This window comes from Taudactylus pleione, unplaced genomic scaffold, assembly GCF_031769625.1.
Source record: "Taudactylus pleione unplaced genomic scaffold, aTauple2 ptg000030l, whole genome shotgun sequence".
Taxonomy (NCBI): domain Eukaryota; kingdom Metazoa; phylum Chordata; class Amphibia; order Anura; family Myobatrachidae; genus Taudactylus; species Taudactylus pleione.
Genome location: NW_028284432.1, coordinates 2563449 through 2585592, shown reverse-complemented (window position 1 = coordinate 2585592; position 22144 = coordinate 2563449). Strand labels below are relative to the sequence as shown.

The window sequence follows — 22144 nt, the reverse complement described above, 5'->3', positions numbered from 1 at the left end:
GCATCTCTCAGCCACATTCCCCCAGACCCAGTGTGCATCTCTCAGCCCCAGACCCAGTGTTTGTCTCTCGACCCCATTCCCCCAGACCCAGTGTGCGTCTCTCAGTCCCATTCCCCCAGACCCAGTGTGCGTCTCTCAGCTCCACACTCCCAGACCCAGTGTGCGTCTCTCAGTCCCATTCCCCTAGACCCAGTGTGCGTCTCTCTCCCATTCACCCAGACCCAGTGTACGTCTCTCAGACCCAGAGTCCGTCTCTCGACCCCATTTCCCCAGACCCAGTGTGCATCTCTCAGCCCCATTCACCCAGACCCAGTGTGCGTCTCTCAGCCCTAGACCCAGTGTGCGTCTCTCAGACCCAGAGTCCGTCTCTCGACCCCATTCCCAGACCCAGTGTGCGTCTCTCGGCCCCATTCTCCAAGACCCAGTGTGTGTCTCTCTGCCACATTCCCCTAGACCCAGTGTGCATCTCTCAGTCCCATTCCCCTAGACCCAGTGTGCGTCTCTCAGTCCCATTCATCCAGACCCAGTGTGCTTCTCTCAGCCCCAGATCCAGAGTCCGTCTCTCGGCCCCATTCCCCCAGACCCAGTGTGCATCTCTCAGCCACATTCCCCCCTGACCCAGTGTGCGTCTCTCAGCCCCATTCCCCGAGACCCAGTGTGCGTCTCTCAGCTCCATTCCCCCAGACCCAGTGTGAGTCTTTCAGTCCCATTCCTCGGCCCCAGTGTGCGTCTCTCTGCCACATTCCCTTAGACCCAGTGTGCATCTCTCAGTCCCATTCCCCCAGACCCAGTGTGCATCTCTCAGCTCCACACTCCCAGACCCAGTGTGCGTCTCTCAGTCCCATTCCCCTAGACCCAGTGTGCGTCTCTCTCCCATTCACCCAGACCCAGTGTGCGTCTCTCAGACCCAGAGTCCGTCTCTCGACCCCATTTCCCCAGACCCAGTGTGCATCTCTCAGCCACATTCCCCCAGACCCAGTGTGCGTCTCTCAGCCCCATTCACCCAGACCCAGTGTGCGTCTCTCAGCCCTAGACCCAGTGTGCGTCTCTCAGACCCAGAGTCCGTCTCCCGACCCCATTCCCAGACCCAGTGTGCGTCTCTCGGCCCCATTCTCCCAGACCCAGTGTGTGTCTCTCTGCCACATTCCCCTAGACCCAGTGTGCATCTCTCAGTCCCATTCCCCTAGACCCAGTGTGCGTCTCTCAGTCCCATTAATCCAGACCCAGTGTGCATCTCTCAGCCCCATACCCCCAGACCCAGTGTGCGTCTCTCAGACCCATAGTCCGTCTCTCGACCCCATTCCCCTAGACCCATAGTCCGTCTCTCGACCCCATTCCCCTAGACCCAGAGTGCGACTCTCTGCCACATTCCCCTAGACCCAGTGTGCATCTCTCAGTCCCATTCCCCTAGACCCAGTGTGCGTCTCTCAGTCCCATTCACCCAGACCCAGTGTACGTCTCTCAGACCCAGAGTCCGTCTCTCGACTCCATTCCCCCAGACCCAGTGTGCATCTTTCAGCCACATTCCCCCAGACCCAGTGTACGTCTCTCAGCCCCATTCCCCCAGACCCAGTGTGCGTCTCTCAGCTCCACACTCCCAGACCCAGTGTGCGTCTCTCAGTCCCATTCCCCTAGACCCAGTGTGCGTCTCTCTCCCATTCACCCAGACCCAGTGTACGTCTCTCAGACCCAGAGTCCGTCTCTCGACCCCATTTCCCCAGACCCAGTGTGCATCTCTCAGCCCCATTCACACAGACCCAGTGTGCGTCTCTCAGCCCTAGACCCAGTGTGCGTCTCTCAGACCCAGAGTCCGTCTCTCGACCCCATTCTCCAAGACCCAGTGTGTGTCTCTCAGCCCCATTCACCCAGACCCAGTGTGCGTCTCTCAGCCCTAGACCCAGTGTGCGTCTCTCAGACCCAGAGTCCGTCTCCTGACCCCATTCCCAGACCCAGTGTGCGTCTCTCGGCCCCATTCTCCCAGACCCAGTGTGTGTCTCTCAGCCCTAGACCCAGTGTGCGTCTCTCAGACCCAGAGTCCGTCTCCCGACCTCATTCCCAGACCCAGTGTGTGTCTCTCTGCCACATTCCCCTAGACCCAGTGTGCATCTCTCAGTCCCATTCCCCTAGACCCAGTGTGCGTCTCTCAGTCCCATTCATCCAGACCCAGTGTGCGTCTCTCAGCCCCAGACCCAGAGTCCGTCTCTCGGCCCCATAACCCCAGACCCAGTGTGCATCTCTCAGCCACATTCCCCCCTGACCCAGTGTGCGTCTCTCAGCTCCATTCCCCCAGACCCAGTGTGAGTCTTTCAGTCCCATTCCTCGGCCCCAGTGTGCGTCTCTCTGACACATTCCCCTAGACCCAGAGTGCATCTCTCAGTCCCATTCCCCCAGACCCAGTGTGCGTCTCTCAGCTCCACACTCCCAGACCCAGTGTGAGTCTCAGTCCCATTCCCCTAGACCCAGTGTGCGTCTCTCTCCCATTCACCCAGACCCAGTGTACGTCTCTCAGACCCAGAGTCCGTCTCTCGACCCCATTTCCCCAGACCCAGTGTGCATCTCTCAGCCACATTCCCCCAGACCCAGTGTGCGTCTCTCAGCCCCATTCACCCAGACCCAGTGTGCGTCTCTCAGCCCTAGACCCAGTGTGCGTCTCTCAGACCCAGAGTCCGTCTCTCGACCCCATTCCCAGACCCAGTGTGCCTCTCTCGGCCCCATTCTCCCAGACCCAGTGTGTGTCTCTCTGCCACATTCCCCTAGACCCAGTGTGCATCTCTCAGTCCCATTCCCCTAGACCCAGTGTGCGTCTCTCAGTCCCATTAATCCAGACCCAGTGTGCATCTCTCAGCCCCAGACCCAGAGTCAGTCTCTCGGCCCCATTCCCCCAGACCCAGTGTGCATCTCTCAGCCACATTCCCCCCAGACCCAGTGTGCGTCTCTCAGCCCCATTCCCCCAGACCCAGTGTGCATCTCTCAGCTCCATTCCCCCAAACCCAGTGTGAGTCTTTCAGTCCCATTCCTCGGCCCCAGTGTGAGTCTCTCTGCCACATTCCCCTAGACCCAGTGTGCATCTCTCAGTCCCATTCCCCTAGACCCAGTGTGTGTCTCTCAGTCCCATTCACCCAGACCCAGAGTCCGTCTCTCGACCCCATTCCCCCAGACCCGGTGTGCATCTCTCAGCCACATTCCCCCAGACCCAGTGTGCATCTCTCAGCCACATTCCCCAAGACCCAGTGTGCGTCTCTCAGCCCCATTCCCCCAGACCCAGTGTGCGTCTCTCAGTCCCATTCCCCTAGACCCAGTGTGTGTCTCTCAGTCCCATTCACCCAGACCCAGAGTCCGTCTCTCGACCCCATTCCCCCAGACCCAGTGTGCATCTCTCAGCCACATTCCCCCAGACCCAGTGTGCGTCTCTCAGCTCCACACTCCCAGACCCAGTGTGCGTCTCTCAGTCCCATTCCCCTAGACCCAGTGTGCGTCTCTCTCCCATTCACCCAGACCCAGTGTGCGTCTCTCAGCTCCACACTCCCAGACCCAGTGTGCGTCTCTCAGTCCCATTCCCCTAGACCCAGTGTGCTTCTCTCTCCCATTCACCCAGACCCAGTGTACGCCTCTCAGACCCAGAGTCCGTCTCTAGACCCCATTTCCCCAGACCCAGTTTCATCTCTCAGCCACATTCCCCCAGACCCAGTGTGCGTCTCTCAGCCCCATTCACCCAGACCCAGTGTGCGTCTCTCAGCCCTAGACCCAGTGTGCGTCTCTCAGACCCAGAGTCCGTCTCTCGACCCCATTCCCAGAGCCAGTGTGCATCTCTCGGCCCCATTCTCCCAGACCCAGTGTGTGTCTCTCTGCCACATTCGCCTAGACCCAGTGTGCATCTCTCAGTCCCATTCCCCTAGACCCAGTGTGCGTCTCTCAGTCCCATTCATCCAGACCCAGTGTGCGTCTCTCAGCCCCAGACCCAGAGTCCGTCTCTCGGCCCCATTCCCCCAGACCCAGTGTGCGTCTCTCAGCCACATTCCCCCCTGACCCAGTGTGCGTCTCTCAGCCCCATTCCCCCAGACACAGTGTGCGTCTCTCAGCTCCATTCCCCCAGACCCAGTGTGAGTCTTTCAGTCCCATTCCTCGGCCCCAGTGTGCGTCTCTCTGCCACATTCCCCTAGACCCAGTGTGCATCTCTCAGTCCCATTCCCCCAGACCCTGTGTGCGTCTCTCAGCTCCACACTCCCAGACCCAGTGTGCGTCTCTCGGTCCCATTCCCCTAGACCCAGTGTGCGTCTCTCTCCCATTCACCCAGACCCAGTGTACGTCTCTCAGACCCAGAGTCCGTCTCTCGACCCCATTTCCCCAGACCCAGTGTGCATCTCTCAGCCCCATTCCCCCAGACCCAGTGTGCATCTCTCAGCCCCATTCACCCAGACCCAGTGTGCGTCTCTCAGCCCTTGACCCAGTGTGCGTCTCTCAGACCCAGAGTCCGTCTCTCGACCCCATTCCCAGACCCAGTGTGCATCTCTCAGCCCCATTCTCCCAGACCCAGTGTGTGTCTCTCTGCCACATTCCCCTAGACCCAGTGTGCATCTCTCAGTCCCATTCCCTTAGACCCAGTGTGCGTCTCTCAGTCCCATTCATCCAGACCCAGTGTGCATCTCTCAGCCCCAGACCCAGAGTCCGTCTCTCGGCCCCATTCCCCAAGACCCAGTGTGCATCTCTCAGCCATATTCCCCCCTGACCCAGTGTGCGTCTCAGCCCCATTCCCCCAGACCCAGTGTGCGTCTCTCAGCTCCATTCCCCCAGACCCAGTGTGAGTCTTTCAGTCCCATTCCTCGGCCCCAGTGTGCGTCTCTCTGCCACATTCCCCTAGACCCAGTGTGCATCTCTCAGTCCCATTCCCCTAGACCCAGTGTGTGTCTCTCAGTCCCATTCACCCAGACCCAGAGTCCGTCTCTCGACCCCATTCCCCCAGACCCAGAGTCCGTCTCTCAGCCACATTCCCCCAGACCCAGTGTGCGTCTCTCAGCCCCATTCCCCCAGACCCAGTGTGCGTCTCTCTGCCCCACTCCCCCAGACCCAGTGAGTCTCTCAGCCCCATTCCCCCAGACCCAGTGTGCGTCTCTCAGACCCAGTGTTCGTCTCTCGACCCCATTCCCCCAGACCCAGTGTGCGTCTCTCAGTCCCATTCCCCCAGACCCAGTGTGCGTCTCTCAGTCCCATTCCCCCAGACCCAGTGTGCGTCTCTCAGCCACATTCCCCCAGATCCAGTGTGCATCTCTCAGCCCCATTCCCCCAGACCCAGTGTGCGTCTCTCTGCCCCAGACCCAGTGTGTGTCTCTCAGACCCAGTGTTAGTCTCTCGACCCCATTTACCCAGACCCAGTGTGCGTCTCTCAGTCCCATTCCCCCAGACCCAGTGTGCGTCTCTCAGTCCCATTCCCCCAGACCCAGTGTGCGTCTCTCAGCCACTTTCCTCCAGACCCAGTGTGTGTCTCTTAGCCACATTCCCCCAGACCCAGTGTGCGTCTCTCAGCCACATTCCCCCAGACCCAGTGTGCTTCTCTCAGTCCCATTCCCCCAGACCCAGTGTGCATCTCTCAGCCACATTCCCCCAGACCCAGTGTGCATCTCTCAGCCCCAGACCCAGTGTTTGTCTCTCGACCCCATTCCCCCAGACCCAGTGTGCGTCTCTCAGTCCCATTCCCCCAGACCAAGTGTGCATCTCTCGACCCCATTCCCCCAGACCCAGTGTGCGTCTCTCAGACCCAGTGTTCATCTCTCGACCCCATTTACCCAGACCCAGTGTGCGTCTCTCAGTCCCATTCCCCCAGACCCAGTGTGCGTCTCTCAGCCACTTTCCCCCAGACCCAGTGTGTGTCTCTTAGCCACATTCCCCCAGACCCAGTGTGCGTCTCTCACTTACATTCCCCCAGACCCAGTGTGCGTCTCTCAGCCCCATTCCCCCAGACCCAGTGTGCATCTCTCAGCCACATTCCCCAGACCCAGTGTGCGTCTCTCAGTCCCATTCCCCCAGACCCAGTGTGCGTCTCTCAGTTACATTCCCCCAGACCCAGTGTGCGTCTCTCAGCCCCATTCCCCTAGACCCAGTGTGCATCTCTCAGCCACATTCCCCAGACCCAGTGTGCGTCTCTCAGTCCCATTCCCCCAGACCCAGTGTGCGTCTCTCAGCCCCATTCCCCCAGACCCAGTGTGCGTCTCTCGACCCCATTCCCCTAGACCCAGTGTGCGTCTCTCAGACCCAGTGTTCATCTCTCGACCCCATTCCCCCAAATCCAGTGTGCGTCTCTCTGCCCCACTCCCCTAGACCCAGTGTGCGTCTCTCAATCCCATTCCCCCAGACCCAGTGTGCGTCTCTCAATCCCATTCCCCCAGACCCAGTGTGCGTCTCTCAGTCCCATTCCCCCAGACCCAGTGTGCGTCTCTCAGTCCCATTCCCCCAGACCCAGTGTGCGTCTCTCAGTCCCATTCCCCCAGACCCAGTGTGCGTCTCTCAGCCACATTCCCCCAGACCCAGTGTGCGTTTCTCAGCCCCATTCCCCCAGACCCAGTGTGCGTCTCTCAGCCCCATTCCCTCAGATCCAGTGTGCGTCTCTCTGCCCCACTCCCCCAGACCCAGTGTGCGTCTCTCAGCCACATTCCCCAGACCCAGTGTGCGTCTCTCAGCCACATTCCCCCCGACCCAGTGTGCGTCTCTCATCCCCATTCCCCCAGACCCAGTGTGCATCTCTGAGCTACATTCGCCCAGACCCAGTGTGCGTCTCAGTCCCATTCCCCCGACCCAGTGTGCGTCTCTCTGCCCCACTCCCCCAGACCCAGAGTGCGTCTCTCAGTCCCATTCCCCCAGACCCAGTGTGCGTCTCTCAGCCCCTTTCCCTCAGACCCAGTGTGCGTCTCTCAGTCCCATTCCCCCAGACCCAGTGTGCGTCTCTCAGCCCCATTCCCTCAGACCCAGTGTGCGTCTCTCAGCTACATTCCCCAAGACTCAGTGTGCGTCTCTCAGCTACATTCCCCAGACCCAGTGTGCGTCTCTCAGCCACATTCCCCCAGACCCAGTGTGCATCTCTCAGACCCATTGCCCCAGACCCAGTGTGCGTCTCTCTGCCCCAGACCCAGTGTTTGTCTCTCGACCCCATTCCCCCAGACCCAGTGTGCGTCTCTCAGTCCCATTCCCCCAGACCCAGTGTGCATCTCTCAGACCCAGTGTTCATCTCTCGACCCCATTCCCCCAGATCCAGTGTGCGTCTCTCTGCCCCACTCCCCTAGACCCAGTGTGCGTCTCTCAGTCCCATTCCCCCAGACCCAGTGTGCGTCTCTCAGCCACATTCCCCCAGACCCAGTGTGCGTCTCTAAGCTACATTCCCCCAGACCCAGTGTGCGTCTCTCAGTCCCATTCCCCCAGACCCAGTGTGCATCTCAGTCCCATTCCCCCAGACCCAGTGTGCATCTCTCAGCTACATTCCCCCAGACCCAGTGTGCGTCACCTAGATCACACTATAATCTAAAAGGAATAAAGAAAAACTAGAAAGCAAGTATGTTTTAAACCAGGGGTCTTCAAACTTGGCCCTCCAGATGCTGTGGAACTACACATCCCAGCATGCACTGCACATAGTTTTAGCATGCTGTTATATCAAAAAGGTGGCAGTGCATGCTGGGATGTGTAGTTCCACAGCAGCTGGAGGGCCAAGTTTGAAGACCCCTGTTTTAAACTGTCCAGAAAGTGGATTTTAGTCATGCCTGTCTTTCCCTGCACCCAGCTTTGTTCCAGTGTCTACGGGTCTCCTTGGCCACCTGTTATCTATTGTTCACATCTCCATCATTTGCACCTCCACATTACTTACTTGATTGCTATAGTAGCAGTGCCAGGACAAGATGCATTGGTAAACAAGTCACAGGTACCCAAAGATGCATTGGTAAACAAGTCACAGGTACCCAACTGCCCTCTTTGAATCATCCAGGCCAATTCTGGTCACCATCTTGAAAACACACCATACATTGCCTAGCACTCTCCACAACAATGCCGTGTGGAGAATTGGCTGCCATGTTTTATGAAAGTATTAATAAAGCACAGTGTTATAACCAATAATATCAGTTCATATTATAAATAGTTATAGCTGCACATGCCTGATCCCTATGTAAGGTGGGGTGAGAAATGCTGGGTAGTTATGGCTAGATCAGAAGATAGACATATGGGACTGAACTATATGCCCAGACCTCCCCACCCGAGCCCTGTGTCCTCGGCTCCAACCTCCCCCCAGCCCTGTGTCATTAGCTCCACCCCCCAAGTACTGTGTCCTCAGCTCCAACCTCCCCCCAGCCCTGTGTCCTCAGCTCCAACCTCCCTCCTCCCCCTGGCCGCCGCCAACACTTACCTGTTGCTCCTCTGTTTAGCTGCCTGCTGCGACTGTGGCCCGGCGTCACCATGCAGGCTGGCTGGCTGAAATATCCACCAAGAAGTTCCTACTCAGCAATATAAGTATTGTATTTTATATTGGTATGTGACCACTTTCAATGTCAAGGGTCACTTGTGGGGATCCATGGAAATTCTATGTATACATGCAGAGGGTCTTAGTTAATATCTTACGCTATCTGGTGATTCTGCCTCTTGGCTATATGCACTTTCCCATTATAAGTGTTAATGTAATGATACTTACACTAGCAGGGTGTTTGGGGTATATGTGTATTCTCTATATGAATACACATCTCTAATGGAACACTCTCAGATAAAGTCATTGAATGTAGTCCTGTTGTATGATCTACATGTCTCGACTAACAATTCTGCTAGTTTCTACAGTATTTTCTACAACAATATCTCCAGACTGAAGTCCAAGCTATAGAGCATTGGGTCTTTGACCACCGATGTTACTCTTATACCGGATGGTTTGTTGTGAAATGGAAAAGGTCAGTGACATTCTACGTAGCATCCAGAGGGCTTCTGGTCACTCACAGGTGAGCAGGCTCACCCCCTAATCCTCCGGAAGAGGCTCCTGATACTGCAACCTGACATTACACATCAGTTATCCTCCCTTCTGCACCCTAGCTGCTGTCCTGGCAGACATTCGCCCCCTTATGGTACCTGTTCACGTTAGTTGGCTCTACACCTTAGAGCCTTCCTGGTGTGTGGGTCCATCCACCATAGAGATTAGTGATATGCTATTTTCTGATTTGCGGTGCATTTTCAGGCTAGTGCACAGGTTTACATTACGTACGTCAGTCACAGGTCCTGTTCCTATAACAGAAATATTATACACAAGAGGCCTTGTTTGGTTTTTTGTGTTCAGTATCTGTTGATACTTTTATTACACTGACAGGTACTTTCACGTTGACCTAGGGCTCTAGCCTCACTATATAGGATGCTTCCCTATTTGGTGTCTCGCTTTCCCGGGGTGGCTGTTGCATCCATGATTTTCAGCAGCTAAGGTATCCCAGTTGTATTCATGCTATTATGGGCCAGAAGCTGCTACTGTCTACACGCTTCCATTACGTTGGAAGTCGTCCATTTGTGGTTTCCCTTCCGCTGTTGGCGGAGGTTGATTGTTCTGGTTTTTTTTCCAGGTGAAGGGGAAGCTGGTCTTCGCCTGAATACATGGAAGGGTTCCAGTTGCGGTTTTATCCCTCTGTTCCAGACTGGGTTGTCCTGTTGTTTGACCCTCTGTAAAGAATTGTTGTCTCAATCTTCTCTATGCCATCCCTGTTACTTGCCAGTAGAATCTCCACTGGTTGGTGACTTCTACGTTTTAGCCCTTCCGCTGGTTGAAATCCACCTAATTAGTTAGACCTCAGGACTGGTCCTGGACGACAGTTCGATATATGCCTCTGGCCTTCAGATATACTCTTTGTTAAAGAAGTTTGTGGACAGGATCTGCATCAGTTATCTGTATAATTCTACATATATCGATATAATTTATGTTCAGCAGTGCTGGTATTCTACAGTCTGCGACTGTTGCACCTTCCTGTTTTAAACTCTACTACAGTTTTGTGGAGTTTTATTCTTGGATTACCGCCCCTTTTCCTATGGACTCATGTTGGGACTCACTGCTCCCAAGGGTCTGGGTCGGTTTGTTTTCAGCTGTGATTACGGTGTTCTGACGATTCTAATCTTTGTTGTCCACTAGATACAGCTCTTGCCTTTCAATTGGGCCTAAGGTTCTCGGCTGTCCCTGTTTCGGTTGGCCGCGGGTTACGGCAAGTTCTCAGCACTTCCCACCCAGGAGGTTGGCTTTGGGACGTCCCCACTGTCTTGAGCTCCAGTGTCCCCTAGTGGATGAAGGAGAAAACAGGATTTTGGTACTTACCGATAAATCCCTTTCTCCGATTCCACAGGGGACACTGGACGCCCGCCCAGTGCTGTGTTCCTGCCGTTTTGTTGGCTCAGTATATGGTTGTATGACTGCATGTGTTCCCTGCAGTGGGTTCTTCTATTCTCCTTCAGCCGGTTTTGTCTGTTCTGTGGTCTTCTACTTCTCCTCTTTTTCCTGTTGTCCTCCGTCTCCTCTCGGGCTCAGTTTCTTAAACTGGGGCTGATGGGGCATAGAGGGGGAGGAGCCAGTCACACTTCTTAATTATTTAAAGTGCCAGGCTCTACTCTACCACCGTCTATACCCCACTGTCTTGAGCTCCAGTGTCCCCTGTGGAATCGGAGAAAGGGATTTATCGGTAAGTACCAAAATCCTGTTTTTTTACTACAATGTTTGGTTTTTGCAGGATCCATTTTTTCTTTTCACGTAGCTTTGACTTTGTACATACTGTATGCTGTGCCACATTTTATTGATGCACCATGTTGTGTATCTAGTGTGGCACCCGAGGAATGAATGCACACACGCTACGCAGCTCCACTATTGGTTACAACAGTATAATCAGGTAGAATGGTCCGGCTCCAGCTGGTTCATAATAAGTGGCAGCACTATTGAAGATCTCGGTATAACCCTGAAAGGGGTAATTCTCAGAAGTCAGCTGAAAATCACATTACCGGACAGCACAGATCAGCTGCGTGCAGAACGCTGATTCTCTAATGTTTGCTTACTTTATATTATATTACTTTACATTATATTACTTATGAGTTTCATCAGGGAAACTTTCCAAACCAAGTTATGTGACACAAGAGTGAATAGGAAAGATATAGATCAGACACCGACAGCAAAATATAGACTATAATATATCTATACAGTATATTCTAGTCTATATGTTTGCTGTCGGTAAACATATAGACTAGAATATACTGTATAGGTATATTCTAGTCTATATGTTATAAACGTCTATATATTATATTATATATGTATATATGTTTATATATTCTAAAGGTCACAAAACTCCATGAATTTGTAGTCCGTTCAATTTATTATTTCCACTGCGCACACAGAGCATCATCAATCTGAACAAGGAAAAACAAGATGACATACGTTAATGCTTTCTATAATTATTACGATCTAGTAAGGAACAAAAGAGCAAAATGATGAGGAAAAAAATTGAAAGTATCCACAGTTACAGCATTCTAAACTGAGTAGCTGCAGCGCAGTGTTGCTTCGGTGTTCAGCTTGTCGTTCCATCGCGCAGGGATGCCTGACTCGGTCAGCCTCTTCTCGCGGCCTCTCCAGAGCTTGAACGGCCGGTTACCACACACTGATCAGAGGATTAGAAGGTTCTGAACAGCTGGTTAGGGAGATACCCCAGTTGTAAGAAGGACGTCTGAGCCTCTTTCTCTAGAGCAGCCAGTTCTTGTACTGTTGGTGCTAAAATATCTACATGTCCTTTATACAGCCCACCTGCAATTGGGAAAATGCCTCATTGTAAGAATGAACTCCATTACCTGGGAAACCTGTGTTTGTTAGATGGATTAAATTATAACAATGTAGAATGATAGCGTGGAATTTTGTTTATTGTAATCTTGTGATATGGGGCAAAGGCTATCCTGGTTGTAATCTAATGGTGCGTACACACTACACGATATGCTCCCTGAGCGATATCGTGTAGTGTGTCCCCGGCAGGCTGTGCTCAATGTCGTTCCTGACATTGAGCACAGCCGCTGAACGATATCATTAACGATATCGTTCAGCGCCGGGCTCTCTTCCCACATTCCAAAACATGCAGCAACCTGACGAGATCGTCAGGTTGGCCTGCATGTCAGCCCGATGAACGATGATGAAGAACGATCCGCAGGAAAGTTTTGGGGTTAAAAATGGACGATAAAGTGGACGACTGAACGATAACGATATCGTTATTGTTTAGTCGTCCACTTTATCGCCCAGTGTGTACGCACCTTAATTCTTCATGCAAATTATGAATTGTGAGCAATTCTTCCAAAATAGTATAACTGTGGTAGCCTCAGAACAGGACCCCTTCAAGTGAGTAGATGAGAGGGGATAACTGTTCTACATCGAAACAGAGCTGGAGGTGAATGGACTTTAGTCACGGTCTGTCCTAGACGCTAACACAGCTCTCCCTCCCTTACTTACTACCGTGGTCAACGGGGGTCAGGCAGCGGTACAGTGTGCAAGCAGGCCGAGACCTACACACTTCTGCTAGCTGAGGGGAGGTGGCAGGTCCTAAGAAATATTTTTGGGGTGTAATTATCTTTTAAGAAATATGGGCACCAGTTATCGCATCAGCTGGGCAGCCTTAGTGTATAAAATATAACCGTGGTAAATGACTGAGAAACAAACTTGGTCTTACCGCCACCAGCCCTCTTCTGTCCATAGACCACCTTTCCATCAAACTCGTCCAGGGGAACTTTAATATCAGGTTCTACCTGGGATATTGTGCAAGTCAGGTGCTCTTCAATTTCAGACAGCAGCTACAGAGGAACCACAGTTGCATCACTTAGTACAATGTGTCTACCTTTCAATTACTATACATATAAGAAGAACTCAAGTTAAAATGGGGAAATATTTTTGTATTTAATTTTAAAGAGAACCCACGCTTCAGTTTTCCTTTGACGTCTGTCGTCGCTGGAAACCATTGCAAGATGTCTCACAACAGTCTTAGTGGTGCCGCTGACTGAACCACCCCCTCTCACTCTCTTTGATTGGCTTACGGTGGCACAGCCAATCACAAAGCCAGTAGGTAGTGCCATCAACTTCACAATAAAAAAAAAAAAAGTTATTGAGAGACAGCTGGGCAGGAAGTATGGAAAATCTGCAGCTGTGTGGGGTTATCCTTGAAAGTGTTAAGCCGGCTACACACGGTACGATATGTAGCTGGCGATGCGATGCACGATCCGACATATCGGGCAGTCCCCACACACGGAGCAATCCGCTCCCCGACCGTCCGATATGCCGCCCCCCCCACCCACCCCCTCAGACTAGCATGAGATCGTCTGTCGATTCTCCAGATCTCTTGTGCAGACAAAGATCTGGAGGAGCGACGGACGACCTCACGGGAGCGCGCAGTGGCCGATATCATGCCCACACACGGAACGATATAGCTGCAATATTGATCCAATCCGTCGGATCGGCCGCTATAGCGCTCCATGTGTGGGGGCCTTTAACGTTTAATCAAAACACATAATACAATGCCTTAAACATTAAACAATAAGTTTAACAACTGAACTTAAAAAAAAGAAGATAGAAGGTAAGTTACCTGCATCTCATTGTACCATATGGTGCAGCCCCCGTCCTCCTTCAGCCGTGTGTTATAACAGCCTTTCCCACGGCTGCTGCAAACATGATACCAAACCTATCACACAAAGAAATGTTACGTAATCTCCTGTTTATAGAATGGTGTAAGTAACGGCAGCTCCCATCTCCTCCATAACTCTCTTTTTCAGTATATTCACCTTGTCGTTTAATTCAGATACCAAACTTACAGAATACAAACATGGCGGCTTTTTTTTGTAGATTTATATTATTATTATTATTATTATTAACTCCTTTAAGACTGTAGGTGGTTTAAGCTCGGCTGGATTTTATGGCAATTTTACATTCCAGTCACCAAGTTGTGTGTGCGCTTTTTTTCAGGACATACAGAGGTTTCTTTTAACAACATATTCAGGCTTGCCTAGCCTCCTGATTTGGCCGGGAGCCTGGCGATTTTCAGGCCCGGAAGCCGGTATCCCTCCCTACCCCCTGCAGAGTTAATGTCAAAACCCCCGCAGCAGGGGGGGGGGTTTGGGGCGGCGATGCGATTATATCACCATTGTGAAGAGGGGGCAGGGCCACGAGGACGCAGCCACGCCCCTAAATGTGACGTCATGGCCGGCTACGCCCCCCGCTGTTAGCCGACAAATCAGTTCCCTCCCGGAAGGAGGGAACTGATTGTCGGCAAGTATGAACATATTTAAGACTACTTTTATTTTATAATTTAATATACACACTGTCACAATTGTTCCCATGGCATTATCAGAAAATGACCTGAAGAGCATCAGCTTAGCTCTAGGAGTAATTGTGTATACTATTATGAAGATCAGTAATCGCAGTGACAAAGCTTTCTTACCTTTTCTTTTTCAGATGCCACCAAAGAAATGGCCAAACCCATCCTGACAAAAAAAACAAAAACAAAAAAAAACAAGAACACATCAGATTAGGGATTAAGCCTAATCGAGAGAGAGAGAGATCGAGAGAGAGATCGAGAGAGAGATCGAGAGAGAACAAATATAAGTGATCAGTGATTTGCAAACTTTCTCGATGCTAATAATGTAGGTCTTAAAGCAAATGACTCCCTTAAAAGACGCTTTGACCCAAACTCCCAAATAGAGTTGCCTGGAACCAGCCAATCACGTTCCACTTTGTATTTTAAAGCAACACATATTACTTTATGGTGGTGCTAAATTTTCCTAACTGGAGGGAGGCCCATCAAGCAGATATGCCCGACGGTAGGGAACACAATACCTGTCAGCTCTGCCAACTCTACCGATGCGATGGACGTAGTTCTGCTTCTCATCCGGAAGGGTTACATTGATAACTGCGTGGAATAGAGCATAAAGTGGATTCACCTATCTAGAAGCATTTAATAGGACTGTCTGCTACAGAGTCAATTATTAATATTAGCGTAAACTCAACATTTATACATAAAACAAAAGTACAAACTCTCACCATAAGGGACTCCATGGATATCAATACCTCTGGCGGCCACGTCCGTACAGATCAGGAACCGGACTTCTGCTTTCTTATAACACAAAAACGTCAATGTTACACACAATAGCGGCGGGATTTAACACTGATTACATATATATACTGTATATCTATATCTTTTTATGTTATCAATAAGATTACGTCACTGAACATTTATAACAATTTAGTGCTTGGCAATTACAAATCTATTTTGCATTTTGCTTTCTTGGTTTTATTTGATCAGTGCTGGACATAAAGTATGGACCGGCCTCTCTCATTGTGTGTGTGCCGGCATGAGAATGGGAGAACAAGGTCAATGTTAATGTGAAAGGAACCAATCACCTTGAGTAGAAAGGTAGTGCATAGTGCATAGTACATGACGCAGCTTTATCACCATAGGCTTTCTCCACGACATACCAGAATCTCCAGCAAATAGCCAGGAGGATGTGACTTTACACATACTTAAGTTAAGGTGGGTACACACATTTTACAATTAGAGGCTGATCGGTTTAAACTCTCCCGATCAGTCCAGTGTCCCCAGCGTGACCCCCCGTTAGCTGCCTGCAGCCCCATGTACACTGTGCAGAAAGTCGGGCGACCTATATTAAAGAGCACATAAGATGCGACCTCCCGATCTCTACCATCGCAAGAGCATTAAAAGCAGTTTATCAGCTAACGCTCCTGCCCGATCGTCCAATATGGGGTGACTGGGACAAGGATTGTATAGGAGTGTACCCAGCTTTAGGATAGTGAGAGACTCACATGGAGAATGTAGTGGCATGAAGAGAACTAGGTTAAAACTCAGAGGATGGATTAGGTTCTCTAGTGGTGGATGGATATTGCAGGCGGCTTAGAAGTAGCAAGAAATGTCTAAATGAAATGATAGTGGTCAGGGTACAACACATAAAGGTTGACAGGATAACTCACACTAAGGGGTATACAGATGTGTCCTTATACATCTTTGCTGCACACACGCTAAAAAGCCCCCCTTGTTGTGCCAGGTCCCATGAGACTCTGCCAGCGCTGGGCGTAATTTTTTGTGCATCTTTTTTCACCAAAAATGTGCCCAAGTTGCAATGAGATGTGACTAGGCCACACTAGCAGGTTATGCTGAATAATGTGATATGTGACACTTGTATATACAGGTGTCACATATCACATTGCTCAGTACAGTCTCCCATATACAGACTCAGGAGCACACAGATATACAGGTGTCACATATCACATTACTCAGCACAGTCTCCCATATAGAGACTCAGGAGCACACAGATATACAGGTGTCACATATCACATTACTCAGCACAGTCTCCTATATACAGGTGTCACATATCACATTACTCAGCACAGTCTCCCATATACAGACTCATGTGCACACAGATATACAGGTGTCACATATCACATTACTAAGCACAGTCTCCTATATACAGACTCAGGAGCACGCAGATATACAAGTGTCACATATCACATTACTCAGTACAGTCTCCCATATACAGACTCAGGAGCACACAGATATACAGGTGTCACATATCACATTACTCAGCACAGTCTCCCATATACAGACTCAGGAGCACACAGATATACAGGTGTCACATATCACATTACTCAGCACAGTCTCCCATATACAGACTCAGGTGCACACAGATATACAGGTGTCACATATCACATTACTCAGCACAGTCTCCCATGTACAGACTCAGGAGCACACATATATACAGGTGTCACATATCACATTACTCAGCACAGTCTCCCATGTACAGACTCAGGAGCACACAGATATACAGGTGTCACATATCACATTACTCAGCACAGTCTCCCAAATACAGACTCAGGAGCACACAGATATACAGGTGTCACATATCACATTACTCAGCACAGTCTCCCATATACATACTCAGGAGCACACAGATATACAGGTGTCACATATCACATTACACAGCACAGTCTCCTATATACAGGTGTCACATATCACATTACTCAGCACAGTCTCCCATATACAGACTCAGGAGCACACAGATATATAGGTGTCACATATCACATTACTCAGTACAGTCTCCCATATACAGACTCAGGAGCACACAGATATACAGGTGTCACATATCACATTACTCAGCACAGTCTCCCATATACAGACTCAGGTGCACACAGATATACAGGTGTCACATATCACATTACTCAGCACAGTCTCCCATATACAGACTCAGGAGCACACAGATATACAAGTGTCATATCACATTAAATCGGCACACTGTGTCCTAGTTGCATCGCATTGCGAATTAGGAGCCCTTTTGGCGAAAAAAGACGCCCGATGCCATCAGTGTAGCACAGGACCCGGCGGCTCACACATGCCAGGCAAGTCGCACTGCGTGGCGTATTGAGGTTAGATTATGAGGACACATCTGTATTTACTAAAGTGGGAGTTGTTGCCCTTAGCAACCAATCCGATTCTACTGATCATTTATCTAGCACCTTCTAGAAGATAATAGCTAGAATATGATTGTTTGCTATGGGCAACATCTCCACATCTAAAAACCTGCACTTTAGTAATTATACCCCCTAGTGACTCGCGCTGTAGAAGGGATATCTACCCCACGGAACAGGTAACAACTAAATGTATCTATGGATTGTTCTACTTTCTGCAAAATAACCCAATATACCGTCTGTTCCAACAAATTGATTTAAACAGACCCGATCGAGATCTAATTTGGATATTATCCAGATCAGTGTAAAACATGTTAAACAATGGGCTCCATTAGTGCATTAGTTTGGTCCTAGCAGTGCAGGTGGGAGCTATACTTATGTATAGGACAGCTCCATGTAAAAAATAAATAAAAGTCTTTGCACATTCTACTCCACCTCCTCATCTATTCCCTTTAAATATTCTAAATGCAAAACCTATGGAGTTGGCATAATCCAGTGTTATGCACAGCCATCAGATGCATCCATCTACTACAGTGATTCCCAACCTCGGTCCCCAAGGCACACTAACAGTCCTGGTTTTAGTGCTATCCGTGATTGCGCACAGATGGCTAAATCAAAATAACTGAAGTACTAATTAAGTCACTTGTGCTCAGGTATGGCTATCCTTAAACCCTGGACTGTTAGTGTGCCTTGAGGACGGTGGTTGGGAAACCCTGATCTACTATATGACAAAATTACAGCATTTTGTCTTTCCTGGATTATTGTAAAATTCTATATACTGTAACAGCACAATGCACTAGTTTATACAAGAACTGCACAAGAATATTATAATAAGCAGGTGCCTAACTACCGTGGGTGCAGTTGCTATGGGGCTCGCAGCACTTCCGGGGCCAGCCTCCCCCTGTACCCATCTCTCTTCCAGTCTCACCTCAGCGGCATTACGAGGAGAGAAGTTGCTGATGATCCCCTTCTGCAAAACTACCTTTTAGTTACAAGCACACTTCAGCCTGTGACTAGAGAAGCTGGGAGGAGGTGTGGCTATGAGGACATCCCCGGACAACGGCCACGCCCCCTCCGAGCTTCAGTGAGGAGAGTTGGAGCGGGGCGCCGGGCTCAGGAGGTAAGTAGTGCGGGGCAGGAGGGTGGCGGGCATAGATAGACCTATGGGGGGGCCCTGCAGAAATGTTGCTATGGGGCCGGCATATCTCTGGTTACGACCCTGATAATAAGCCAGTGATATCAGGAGAGCACGGTACAGATGGAACCTTGTGTAATGTAGATCCGGCAGTGCTATTGGCCAGGGTTGGAAAGTTCCAATGAAGTAATGCTAGCGAAATCTAACGTTTCCTGTATAGAATGATGGTGCAGGAAAACATCCATTTACGGGTGGACATACAATCCTTTAACTACAAAAGGTAAAAGCGTTTTGTATTTAAGAGAAAGAATAGTGTATATTTACTGTTCATTGTTTTTGGCATTGATATTCCGTAGCCTGCAGCTAAGTCCCACAGCAGGCCACAGAGCAACAGTGACACCTACAGGCCATACCAAATACACACATTCACTGAGAGGTCTGAGGAGTCACCAGTGGCACCCTCCAAACACTTTCTGCACTGGCCGTGGCCACTATTGTACCTTAAATCTTTCCAGGTTCTGCTTCCTTTCATGAGGTTTCCGGTCACTGTGAAGACACACACACGATAACTGATGTCCTTTCCTATCGGGTCCTACAAATGATCACATCCATGTAAGTATGCACAATCAGCGCAGACATCAGTATATAAAAAGCACACACACCCCTTACACCTACATCCAGCTGTATGAGCAATGGAGAAAGCCAAGGACAGGCACCTGAGCCCCTACTTCTACCGTGCACCAAACAAGATGAGCGATGATGGACAAGCTAGGCCCAAGCCCCTGTGACAGTAACACATTGGTAATAGAAAGTTAGACCCGCTTACAAGCTTTCCCTATTAGCAAGGTATTCTATACATTGGTGGTAAATAGACACCAAAAAGTTATGATGCTGCAACAAAAAAAACATAAAGGGCCCAGGAAAGGGGTCAGCTGGGCTCATACACCAACAATGTACTTGGTGCAAAAAAAATCAGCTTTCATTGTTCATTCTGCTCTAGACGGGTGAAAGCGGATTCGTTGCTTAGTGCAATACAGGTGATTTTGGCCCGTCTGGCTTCTGCTAGTATTGATAGTCTGGTCCTCAGTGATACATCACTATTCTGAGCTCAGGGCCTGATTCAGAGGCGCTCGCAAAAATCGAGCGCTCGTTCTGAATCAGGGCGGGAGCTTGGTTTTTTTAGTTGCGGCCTCCTGGCTGCTCGCATAGCTGTGGGTGACCACCCACAGCTATTGCGAGCGGCCAGGATGATGGTCGTGATGGTCAAGACCATCGCGACCATCGGGCTTGCGATGAGAACCTTGTGGTAGGGTCTCGTGGCCGCAAGCCCCAGAGCGCTTCTGGCTCTAATAGAGCCGGAAGCTCTCCCACTGACATCACTGGTGATGTCAGTGGGGACGCCACCAAACGGCAGGCGTTCGCTTGGGAATGCCTGTTTGTGAAGCCACACCCCGGCCACGCCTACAAAACGGGGCGAGCGGTCGATAAACATCGACAGCCGCCCCTTTTGTAGTGAGCCACAGAGCGAGCGCTTTTTGCGCTCGTTCCGGGGCTCACATGCACACTGGGCCACCATCGACCCGCTTGCGAGTGCTATGCTCTTGCGAGCGGGTCTGAATCAGGCCCTCTGTTCATAGCCAAGTGACCCCAGGGTAACGTACAATGGGCAGCTCTATACCTGCATGTGAATAAGCAACAGTTACGTGTCCTAACTCTTAGATGAGAATGATTTACTCCTGTAGTGCCCGAGTCCCTCAGTAGCTGATAGAGAAATCCCAGCAATCCGCCCTCAGCAGTGGTCGCAGTTATTACCTCCTCCGTTCTGTATAAAGTATTGCTCCAAGTTGTCACAGTCCAGCTTAGTGCGGCAGAATACGATGGCTTGATCCATATTGTGTTCTTTGATTGCACGGATTATGTACTCGCCCTTCAGTATCTTAATTGCTTCTGACAATGTTTCTAACAAAAAAAATGCATTATAAAGCACACGGACTTCCTGCTACATATATTATCATTTTACTAGAGAACGCTTATGTTATAGGATTACCTGCAGAACTTCCTCCGGGCCTAACGTTATCCTTATCATGCACGCCATCAGTCTAGGGAAAGAGAGATCATTTCAGAGATTGGAGAAGCTGAAGTAGAATGTAAAGTGGGAAGCGATGTAATGGCAGGCAATGCTGACACTATGTCTGGGGGCAGGAATACAAATGTGATCACTATTTAGGCACATTTGTTGCAACATTGACACAAGGTGCTGGTCAGAATACATTATACATAACTGCAGTCCAATTTACATTGTATAGGACACACACACAATTGGAGACATACATTGTATAGGACACACACAATGGAGACATACATTGTATAGGACACACACAATGGAAACATACATTGTATAGGACACACACAATGGAAACATACATTGTATAGGACACACACAATGGAGACATACATTGTATAGGACACACACAATGGAGACATACATTGTATAGGACACACACAATGGAGACATACATTGTATAGGACACACACAATGGAGACATACATTGTATAAGACACACACAATGGAGACATACATTGTATAGGAGACACACAATGGAGACATACATTGTATAGGAGACACACAATGGAGACATACATTGTATGATGTGAAGCCATTGGCAGCCCAGCAAATTGCTAGGAACCAGCGACTCAGACGGATTTATCCTTTTCTTTCTTCCAGTACAGATTGTCACACGGAAAACAACAGTTACGTGATTCTATACACTCCCCCTCACTTTTCCATGTCCCCCTCCATCTATTTCCACCATCTTTTCCCTGTTTCTCTCCCCATTGTGTCTGTCACCCTTATTTCCCATGTCTCTGCCCTGTCTCACTCTCTCCCCCTTTCTCTCTCTATTTTCTTGCTCTCTCCCCCACCACACTTCCCTCTCTCTTTCCCTGGCTCTTGCTCTCCCAGGTCTTCAACCCATCTCTCTTCCAGTCTCTATACCCCTTCCTTCTGTATCTGCCCAGTCCAACTCTCTCCCCGCTTCTGTTCCTTTTTTTCTCTCACCCTCCCCCCCTTTCCTCTCTTTCACCCTCCTATCTGGCACCCGTCCTCACCCCCCCTTTCCTCTCTCCCACACACACCCCCTACTCTCTCTCTCTCACCCCCTTCTCACTCTCTCTCTCACCCCCTTCTCACTCCCTCTCCCCCTAACTCTCTCTCTCCCCCTACTCTCTCTCTCCCCCTACTCTCTCTCTCTCTCCCTACACTCTCTCTCTCTCCCCCTACACTCTCTCTCTCTCCCCCTACACTCTCTCTCTCTCCCCCTACACTCTCTCTCTCCCCTACACTCTCTCTCTCCCCCTACACTCTCTCTCTCCCCCTACACTCTCTCTCCCCCTACACTCTCTCTCTCCCCCTACACTCTCTCTCTCCCCCTACACTCTCTCTCTCTCCCCCTACTCTCTCTCTCTCTCTCCCCCTACTCTCTCTCTCTCTCTCCCCCTACTCTCTCTCTCTCTCTCCCCCTCTCCCCCTACTCTCTCACTCT

The 22144-nt window shown here is 50.2% G+C and overlaps 1 protein-coding gene across 1 annotated transcript in view; it reads right to left on the bottom strand.

Annotated features, from left to right (window-relative positions):
• Positions 1-11319: 11319 nt before the first annotated feature.
• Positions 11320-22144, bottom strand: part of DDX1 (DEAD-box helicase 1) — a 44676-nt gene continuing 33851 nt past the window's right edge. The window contains exons 18-26 of the mRNA XM_088451842.1: positions 20650-20701; positions 20415-20561; positions 19103-19194; positions 15032-15104; positions 14828-14900; positions 14433-14475; positions 13581-13676; positions 12675-12795; positions 11320-11767 (exon numbers count right to left, since the gene is read on the bottom strand). Of these exons, the coding sequence (XP_088307968.1) occupies positions 11637-11767; positions 12675-12795; positions 13581-13676; positions 14433-14475; positions 14828-14900; positions 15032-15104; positions 19103-19194; positions 20415-20561; positions 20650-20701 (828 nt within the window). The 3' untranslated portion in view covers positions 11320-11636. The remainder of the gene's footprint in view (positions 11768-12674; positions 12796-13580; positions 13677-14432; positions 14476-14827; positions 14901-15031; positions 15105-19102; positions 19195-20414; positions 20562-20649; positions 20702-22144) is intronic.